Source organism: Psammomys obesus, unplaced genomic scaffold (genome assembly GCF_907164565.1).
Source record: "Psammomys obesus unplaced genomic scaffold, mPsaObe1.curated_primary_1811, whole genome shotgun sequence".
Classification (NCBI taxonomy): Eukaryota; Metazoa; Chordata; class Mammalia; order Rodentia; family Muridae; genus Psammomys; species Psammomys obesus.
The window spans coordinates 4,124,419-4,135,023 of record NW_026585609.1 but is presented as its reverse complement, the minus strand read 5'-3'; the positions used below and the strand labels follow the sequence as shown (position 1 = coordinate 4,135,023).

At 44.0% G+C, this 10,605-nt stretch overlaps 1 protein-coding gene across 3 annotated transcripts in view; it reads left to right on the top strand.

Moving 5' to 3' along the window:
* The window catches only part of Ptpro (protein tyrosine phosphatase receptor type O), a 198,680-nt gene that overhangs the window by 155,931 nt on the left and 32,144 nt on the right, over positions 1 to 10,605 (top strand). For 2 of the 3 annotated variants that reach the window (XM_055610509.1, XM_055610527.1), the window contains 2 exons: positions 2,972 to 3,040; positions 5,112 to 5,195. In XM_055610509.1, coding sequence (XP_055466484.1) covers positions 2,972 to 3,040; positions 5,112 to 5,195 — 153 coding nt within the window. The remainder of the gene's footprint in view (positions 1 to 2,971; positions 3,041 to 5,111; positions 5,196 to 10,605) is intronic. The other variant, XM_055610517.1, reaches the window with a different exon arrangement.

The following is a 10,605-nucleotide window of genomic DNA, read 5'->3' as shown; positions in this document are numbered from 1 at the left end:
AGAAAGAAAGAAAGAAAGAAAGAAAGAAAGAAAGAAAGAAAGAAAGAAAGGAAGGAAGGAAGGAAGGAAGGAATCAAGTTCAGTAAGAGTTTATAACCCAGCTAGCAACAAGAATAAGATCTTTTTAAAGACAAACTGACCCAGGTTATTAAAAGAATAAGAATGTAACATGATGATATAAGACAATGGGCACTTGTGAGTACCTCCACTAGCTGATTAAGGCTGGCATTACAGTAACTCAGGGTGTTGAGGGGCCTTGGACATAGAAGGGCTACAGGGAAGAACAATAACATTGTCCTCCTTAAGGAAGGACTGGACTTTCAAACTGTCTGAACTTGTGCAGATCACCAAGATTTATTCATCTGCTTAGCAAATTCTTGTGGATACTTGCTGTGTAACAACTGCCCTGAGTGCTAAGCACGTGGTTCTGTCACTGGCAACACTTGATGTAGTCTGCCTTGCCAGTGGGGACTCAGATAAACACTGAAGACAAACTATAACTCCATAGTGTGTTAGAGGGTCATAGCAGAAAATAATGGAGATCAACAGTGTCGGAATATGGAAAGAAGCCCTGGAAGGTGGGATGACGTCACTAGGAGGGTAACCATTTAAAGCAAAGGCTTGAACAGCCATGGCGAGAACAGCCATGTTATCTGTGGGAACAATGCATCCGGTGTAAAGACAAAACAAAACAACAAAACAAAACAAAAAAAAAACAAAACACCTATTGCAAAGGCCCTAGGGACAAAGTCATGGCTAATGCAGTCAAAGACTACAGGAAAGGACAGTACAGCTAAAGCAAAGAGATAATGGGAAGGGTGGAAGGTGATGCCAGATCACACAGGGCTCCGACTGAAACGAAGAGCCCTGGCAGAGTTCGGAGCAGATTAGTGATAGCTAATGAGTTTGGATACTTTCATTTTGATTTGATGTAGAAAACGGGCCATATCGGGGTGATGAAAAGAGGATCACATGAGCTGGAGGGGGTATTATCCCAGTCTAAGGCAGTGGTTCTCAACCTTTGGCTCACAACCACTTTGGGGTGGAACAGCTCTTTAACGGAGGTTGCATATTAGATATCCTACATATCAGATATTTACATCACGATTCATAACAGTAGCGAAATTACAGTCATAAAGTGGCAAAGATGTTGTAGTAAATAAAGAATGAGTGTTGGGCTATATAATGTTTTTTATCAGCCCTAAGATTATCACTGTGGTATTATCTAACCACACTTATAACTATCACAAGTTATAAGACACAGACACTGTTAGATGTTATAATTTCCTTATTTACTCTGAACCAGGAAGATATTTCACCTATGCTATCTCAATCACCATTTACCTCCCAAACCCATCCAATGCAGTCCACCTTAACCGTCTTCATCTGGCCTACCTTCCATCCATAATCCCAAGATACTTGCTTATATTCTTCATCTGGGCCTTTTCATGCCATTATAGGAGTCCTTCCTCCCAGCCCACATGGTTCCTTCTCCACCTAACCCATCATGGAGTCTTCCTCCCTCCTCTCTTCCTGTCCATCTGTTTTGTTTCCTGTGATTCTCCTGTCCCCAAAATCTCTGGAACCTTAGCCATGCCTACCCCATTCTGCCCTGCCCAGGTATAGGCCATTTAATAAGCCAATCAGGTAGGTGTAGGCAACAAAGATTGGTGGACCCACATCTTGAGGACCAGTAACACACATCAGACCAACCTCCAACACAAAGAAAATACTTTTAATGTTGGGGTCACCACAACATGAGGAACTGTATTAAAGGGCTGCGAAGGTTGAAAACCACTGGTCTAAGAAAAACATACTATAGTATTCAGTCCTGAGTATTAGAACCAAAGGGGAGCTTCCCTGAAAACAGAGCTCATGGACTGGCTAAGAAACTGAATGCATAAAGGATAACCACAGGGGTTTGGCCCTGACAGCAGGAAGGACGGCGCTGCTATCAGCAAGAGAGGGCAGCATGCCAGTCAGGGAACACCAAGGTCCCACTTCTGGGAGAGAGGAGTTTGAAACACTTCTAACGCGGGTTTGGAAGATGCAGCTGGCTCTGCAATCCACTGTCTAGCACACAATCTTGCATGAAGAGAGACATGTAAGAGTAACTGCATATGGATGATATTAAAGCAAAAGAGTTGGAGAAATCAGAGGGTAACGAAAGAGAAGAGGGCCTTGGCTGAAGCTGCAGGACAGCATGACGGGGACCTTGTCAGGAAGAGGGGCTGGAGGGGTGACTTGTGGGTAAGAATGCTTGATATGCAAGCCTAAGTTCAAATCCAGAGGACCTACGTGAAAAGCCAGGTGTGGGTAAGGTTCAGAGAGAAGAGGATTCTGGGGGCTTTCCGTAGCCATCCTAGCTCCTGGTTTAGTGAGAGTCTTTCTCAAGGGAACAAAGTGAAGAGTGATATAGAATGAGCCTAAGTTCTCTTCTGGCCTAAATATACATGTATTCAGGCACCTATTCCCTTCTAACATACATGCATTTCACAGAGAGGGAGAGAGGAGAAGGGGGGGGGGAGGAGAGGCAGTCAAAAATGGAGAGGGAGAGGGAGAGAGAGCTATTTACATAGTTCCAGAAAAGAAGGTAACAGAAAGAGACCCATGAGAGCTTGTCAGTGGAGGAAAAAGAAAACTACAGTTTGGTGGCTCGCGCTGAGGAAGCACGTAATAAATCGCAGTCCCCGGGAGCAAGGTCAGGAGGTCAGCACTGCAAGGGCAGATGGGAGATTTGTTACATTTCAATGGGCTCTTCCTCTGTGTTTTATCTCTCTCTCCTCTGTGTTTTATCTCTCTCTGTTTTTGGCCTTGTAGACAAAAGAGAATCTTAGAAAATTTCCATTTTTTTTCCTAGCCCGTTGTTTTCAAATACTGTCACGATAAGCTGGATAAGGGCTCACCTGGCCTGGCTACCAGGTAAAGCGATCTGACAATCAGTCACTTTGCTTTTGTCTCTTTCAAACAGGGAGTGTGGAGCTGGCACGTTTGTCAACTTTGCATCTTTGGAGAGGGAAGGGAAACTTCCCTACAGTTGGTGAGTTTTATTTTGGGACAGGTCTCCAGCTGGCGTAGCTGGCCATTGCATGCTTCCAATTTGATTGAATTGTCTTTAAGACATTGGTAATTTTTTTTTTTTTTCCTTTCTGGCCATCCTTTCTTTATTTCACTGGGCAATCAATGTCTCGATCATCATGGGCCAGAATGGATTCTATGAATGGGATACAATCCTTAAGAGGGAAAAAGGACCAGTAAAGTCATGAAAAGGGCCCAAAGCTGATGGAGGGCCCCACTACACCAGCCACAATGAACAAGTGGCAGTCAGTGGCCAGAGGGGGACTTGACTAAAGCAACACGGTCACATGCCTGGCAATGGGAGCCACCACCTCCATTCAAAAATTAAGTATAAGTGTACAGCCTGAAGCTCTCACCTCTTACATCAAAGATAGAAACAACTTGAAAATTTTATGATCCCCTTGTCGTTTGCAATCAGGAAGGAAGGTCCTAGAGGGAAGAGATGTTTAAGGAATTAGGGAAATATTGAGAGATGAATTTCATTGCTGTTATACCTGTTCAGCTTAGCATTCAGTTCAGAGTATCTAAGAGAATCACCAATTAAGTAAACATATTCTATTCAAGGAACCAGGGTTCCCTGAGCATGGAGTTTGCAGGCAACCATCAAAGAGCTTAAATGACCCCATTTCCCCCAAAGTGGTTTGACGAAACAGATGTGAGAGACCACAAACTCTTCCCCACACACAGAATCAACAAAGTAAAAAAACAAAACAAAACAAAAAAACTTTATTTAAAATATGTGTTCTCCCTCTCTGGGTGTGGGTGATGGCCACTCTGGTTGAAAACAGAGTTGAAATTAGATTCTGTTTGATATGACTGCACTTTGGGCCATTTTAAAGTTGTAACATGAATAGAGTGTTTTTATTAAAATATGATCAATCAAGATATGAAGAAAGAGAATTTATAAGCCCTCAATGCTGACAATCTCAAAAACATGAGAAGATTTGTTCAAGTATGATAGGCATCTTCTCAAGGTTAAGAGACTCACCAACTCCCATTTCTTCCTGTTAAAAGGCTGGGTCCCCAAGGTAGTGGCATGAGGCTCCTCCAGAACCTGCCTTAGTTGCACCTGTTACCCTAGAAACCAATGCATTGATGAACTTCATGGCTAGTCTCAATTTGTAAAATCTTAGACCAGTTTGGGAAAACTAAAAGCAAAGAAAAGATTTCCCTTCAGGACATTTCTATAAAAGCAAAGAAAATTCTCCTGCAGCTTGTAGCAAACTTAGTTTGACCCTCAGCAGTACAGTCTGAGGGAGTGAGCTTGGCTACCTAGGTGGGGATCTGTTCTAATAAAATCACAGTTTTCTTCTAATTTTAACGTGCTTCTAAGGATAGTTGTCCGTCCACTGTCTTGAGTGCTGTGTGCATACCTGAAATCACACATTCCAATCAGACCTTTTATATCAAATAGAATTAAAATGAAATGCCTTAGTGTCTTACTTCCACGCTGATGAGAACCATTGAAAAACACAAGGCCTCGGGTGATTTGTTGATTTTAAACAAATGATACCCAAATAGCATACTGAATTGGTGCTTTAAGAAACAAGATACAGTTTAAAGTTACATGAAGTGGTTCAGTTTGGTAAGGATGTGGTAGGAAAAAGTGGTCCTCGTGGAAGCCATGTGAGGGACCTGCCCATCTATATCCAACTCCTACAAGTCTCTGTGCTGCTACCAGGCTTCTTAAATTCAGTTATGCTGGAAGGGGTGATGACCGAAAATAACACCCCAGCCAGCTAATGACCCTCAGTGAAATGAATGAAAAAGAGGAAACCTCTGAAGAGCAGATGAATTGCTGCCAAATGAGTTGACAGTTGTCTCAGATGACAATGAGGATGGGTGTGGATGGAAGCCGAGTTGGCCCTTCTTGTTGCCTTTGAGCCTTCCACTCTAAGCCTTCGGAGGGTAATCATATTTAACTGTGGTACGAGTTGACCATGGCAGGTAACTTTCTGCTATCTGTTCACAGCGGAATTACTAACCCTTACCATGTTTTCATCTTTGCATCTGTTGTTTATTAATGCTCACAGGCGTAGGAGTGTGTTTGCTTTCTTAACCCTGCTGCCTTCATGTCTTTGGACTGATTATCTTTTGGCATTTTATATTAACCCTTGGTAAGTGATTTCATTTTTACTATTTACCCAACACAAAGTCTTTAAAAGTTAGCTTACAGATAGTAAACAGAATGGGATTAAGGGATTTGTTTTTCTCCTTGCTGGTTATGTCATGTGATTCTCAGCACTTAGGGTGCCGGTGCCAGGGGACAGTACTCAGATGCCTACAGTGCCTTCTCAGTTAAACCTCCTGTGGTTCTCTTGCCAGCTTTCCTGCCCTGTGTGCTTGTCATTTGTGTCTTCTTGGAGTTGGCTCATTGGCCTCTCATCTTTGAATTCTGTTTTTCTTTCCATCCCAACACATGGGAGAACTCCTTATCTCCGAGAAGGTACATACAGGAAGGTAGAAAGACCCTGAATCTGGAGACCTCTGTTTCTATAACAACCTCAACTCCTAACTACTGAATATTCATCTGCTTATCAGCTTCTCTATGCAAGTATTTTATCTAAAACTCCCACAGTCTGCAGTGTGTGATAATCCTTTCAGAGACAGGAACACAGAACTTCCTGCTCCCAGCTAAGAAGCTAAGCCGCACTTGCCAAGGACCCAAGTTCAATCCCCAGAGCTCACAGTAGGGGTGCTCACAACCACCTGTAACTCCAGCTCCAGGAGATCCAGTGCCCTCCAGGCACCGATGCTTATGTGCATATTCTTACACATGCTCATACATACACACAATTTAAAAATAAAAACCTTTAACCAACAGAAAATAAAATATGGCCCCAAAGAGAGTGAATCTCTTGATATCATGAGCCATCAAATAATAAATACAGGTTCTGAGCCCAGAAAAAAAAAAACACCTCTCCCCTCTGAGCATAAAACAAGTACCTTCCTTTAGTCTATTATTTTCTTAATCTCATGGATTATCAAATATTGAAATATATCTTTCTTGGCTTTTTCTTTTTTGGCTTTCTTGGCTGTAATGGCAATGACAATAATTGTGATAATGAAATTGAATTCTTAGACCAAAAAATCCAAAATAATTTTTCTCCAAAGCCATCAGAGAAATAGTCATTCCTGCAAGAAGCTGACAAAAATCACACACACACACACACACACACACACACACACACACACACACACTCAAATGGTCATTGTCCGTAAGCATTGCCATATGGTTGTTTGGGTAGTAAATAATAATCAACCACTACCTGAAATGTTAACAATGTGCAGCAAGCTTGGAAGAAAGCAATAACAATATTTCATGAAATGGAATAGTGGCTGTGTGTGTGTGTGTGTGCATGTGTGTTTGTGTGTGTATGTGAGAGAGACAGAGACAGACAGACACAGACAGAGAGATGGAAAGACAGAGAGACAGAGAGAGGTGAGGGAGGGAGGGGGAGAGATGGGGGAGCCTGAGCAGCTCTTTATGCATAGGAGCCATTGGCCAAATATTCTTCTAGTTCTTTGAGAACAGAAGGAATACAGGTGATATAATTTATGATATCAATATGCAAAGGAAGATACATTGAAAAGGACTTCTTCAGTATGCATCATGACTACAGAATCTGTACTTTCTTTTTTTTTTAAGATATTAGAAGGGAATTCTTATAAACAAGGTCAACCATATCTCACTCTAGCAACCTTCACTGCGTTCACTGTCATTACCATGGCTGACATGACTTTTCAGCTTACAACTTCGCCATCGTCAATGCAGTGTGAACTGTATGTAGCATCAAATGGTCCCTGAGCATGAATAGTGCATGTTAATTCCACCCTGACCTTCAAAGCCTGCACTGCCTTTCAGCTGAGCACCTGCTCATCATCCTCAGGAATCCCACCCACCCTTAGCATGCAGAGAGTGACCAGTGTCCACCTCAGGATTCGGTTCAAACAAAAGAAAGCCGTGCACAGTGCTCTATCCCTTTCCCAGCTCAGTCCCTCAGATCTTCTCATTTTCTATGGTTCCGGACTGGTGTGTCTTCCTTAATGACCCTCTAATGGACAGATAGTTGGCCAGCCCCCTTCAAGGTCCATTGTGGGCAGTATTGATCAAATGGTGTGAAACCCTAGTTAAGAGGGGCGAGGTGCCCGCTGTTTATGGAAGACCATCCTGAGGCTGTAAATAGCTACCTCAAGGTGAGAAGAGACTGTTCAAGATAAGAGGCCAGTTTCTTGTCACACTTTAAAACCCTCACACATCCCAACCAGAAGAAAACAGCTCACCTTCTCCACTGTTTGATCTACGAATCCCTCCCTCTGCTTGCGTTTGTCTTCATATTTCATCTTTAAACAACTGCCCCAAACAGCAGAGTTACACTCCAACAGGCAACTTCCTCCAGAGGTGAGCAATTTCTTTTTTTAATTTTTATTTTATTTTTATTAATTACAGATTATTCACTTTGTATCCCAGCTGTAGCCCCCTTCCCATCTTCCCCCAATCCCATCCTCCCTCCCTCTTCTTCTCCTATGCCCCTCCCCTAGTTCACTCATAGGGAGGTCCTCCTCCCCTTCCACCTGACCCTAGTCTATCAGGTCTCATCAGGACTGGCTTCATTGTCTACCTTAGTAGACTGGTAAGGCTACTCCCCGCTCATGGGGGAGTGATCAAAGAGCCAGCCCATGTATTCATGTCAGAGATGTCTTGTTCCTATTATTGGGGAACCCTCTTGTACACTGAGCTGCCATGGGCTACATCTGTGCAGGGGTTCTAGGTTATCTCCATGCATGGTTCTTGTTTGGAGTATCAGTCTCACAAAAAACCCCTGTGCCCAGATTTTTTGGTTCTGTTGCTCTCTTTGTGGAGCTGATGTCCCCTCCAGGCCTTTCTATCTCAACCCTTCTTTCATAAGGTTATCTGCACTCTGCCCAAGGTTTGGCTATATATATATACTGACTTATAATATCAGACATACAATATAGGATAATCATACTAAAATCTGTACACCTTAGGAAGCTAATCAAGAAGGAGGACTTAAGGTAAGATGCTCAATCTTCTTTCAGAAAGGCAAACGGGGTGGACAGCCCAGCAATTTCTATTGAGATGCGTTTCTATTGATTTGCTACCACCCTCAGATGCCTCTATGAGTCTGAGAGGAAATGGAGAAAGCCCGTCAGACAGTATCACCTAGTCCTTCCCAGGTGACAGCATCTGCCAATGGCGCTAGTGGCCTGTCAGGCTGGCTTCTGGGAGGATTCCTGACTTCAGTGGTCTTGGAGCCTGACTCTTTCTAAAGATGTCTGTCTCCTGCTCTGACCTAGATTCACTGCTGTTTCTTTTCTCTCCTGTAGCCACCTGCGTGCCATCCTCAAACGTTGGCACTTCTGCTCTAGCTCCTAAACAGTTGGCATTCAGCACGGGGTGATGACATTTAGCTACAGCGTTCAAGCATACACATGGTTGTTCCGTGCCGTTTGGAGTAGGGTACCACCCAAAAGGCCCTTTTTCAGATTTTACGATGGCCTTTGTTGGGCATGTGAGACAGCCGCACTTATGAAGCTGGGGACTCTAGGGGTCTGTATTCTATTTTACTCCATCTATCCAGACCTCTGTCATCATTGCCTTGGACCCTTTTGAGGATCAGACTGCAATGTGGTTGCTTTTCTCAGACTGCTGTGGCCCTAAAGAACTTAGGGGGGAAAAATCACCTTAATTTCTCTAAGTCCCTGAGGAGTTTAACTTTGTCCTACATAAATGAAAAGGGAAAAAAATAAAATGTGCATGCTTCTCTCTGTGTGTCTCTCTGTCTGTCTCTCTTTCTCTGTGTATGTCTCATATGTGTGTGTATGGGTGTTTGTGTGTGTGTGTGTGTGTGTGTGTGTGTGTGTGTGTGTGTCTGCCTGTCTGTCTGTCTGCCGGCCTGTCTGCATATCTGATGGCTGATGTTCATTTGGTTGTTGGTGTAATCTTTATCACTTATAAAGTAAGGCCTTCAACTTTGCTCAGTTCTTTTACTGCTCTGTGTGCACGCTAGCTTGTTTCATCATGCACAGTGTAAATCACTGGTCAAGCCTCACCCTAAGCATTTATAAATGAATTCTTCACCCCCACTCATTGTAGCAGTGCATTTGGCACAACACTCGGAAACGTGGAAGGATGTGTCCACGCAGCCGTCGTCTGTCATCAGTCAGTCTTGGCATATTCCACAGCCTTCACATAGGGGGACACTCTGGATTCAGCAGAATCTAAACAGAACATCAAGAGTGGCCGAAAGTCATATAGGCATGCCCTCATGGCCACAGTGCACGATGCAAAGTACACAGTGGAATTTTACATCGGTAAAGTTCACTCGGTATCAACTGGGATTAGAAGGAGGACACATACATCTGTCCTCCATGAATCTGCCCCCCCCCCCCCCCAGCTATGGCGTAGTAGCAGCTCACTATTTCAGCAGAGATGTATCCAGCCTCTCTCTTTCACACACACCCCTGTTTTGGATTCTTTTTACAGTCTGGATGGGAAAGCAGTCCTTGTTCACTCTCAGTCTCCAGATCCTAGCAGAGCTGCAGCCACCTGCCCTGGCCTTCTGCTTCCTTACGGCGCTGACGTCATTGGCTGTGCAGCCTTCCTAAAATGAGTGTCCTTCCATGAGAACTGAACCAGGGAAAACCCGGGAGCTTTCTCTAGGTTCCAGAATCCTGAGTGATTCAGCTATGTCTGACATCAGTGATAGATGTAGAGCTGTATTTATTCTAAAGTCTATGAATAAAAGACAAAGAAGATGAGGCCAGGGGAGCAAGGAGCAAGCAGGAAAGGAGCATGGTGCATCTTCCTGTGGAAGTAGAAAGAAATAAAAACTGTCCAAATCCCGAAACTCCGCAGGCCACTCTGGATGCTTCCCTCTATCTCCCGACCTTACTGCCTCCTCTCCATTCACAAGCTTCCTCAACCAGACCTCACAAGCCCATGTCAAGGATCAAGTGATTGTTATGCTTTAGTCAGTTTGAGAATAGTATAATCTTGCATTTTACTGGTGTGCATTCATTGAACACAGTGAGGTGTGTGTGTGTGTGTGTCTGTTTGGTATGGTGTACATGTGTGTGCGTGAGTGTGTTACGATTGCAGCTTCACACCACAGTGAACACGTGGAGGTCAGAGGACAGCTTTCAGTTCTCCCCTTCCACCCTGAGTTCGGAGGGCAGGACTTGACCTCGCAGGCTTGTCCGAAAGCCCCTCTGCTAGCTGTGCCAGCTCCCGGCCCTCGTGAAAATATTCCCCTCAAGCATACCACGCGCTCTGAGCACGCTTGCCTTGCCTAGCACATGCAACCCACATCTTTCCTCCTTCCCTTCTGTATAGCCCTCCATTCCCAGACTGCCCTGCTTCTGCTTGCAGGCAGTACAGAAAACCGTCATGCAGTAGAAAGGAAGACAGGACGTGTAATTTGCATAATGACTCACTACGTGAAAGTGTGAGGATAACACGAATTTATTCTCCCTCAATTCAACTTGATAAGCATTCACTGACCA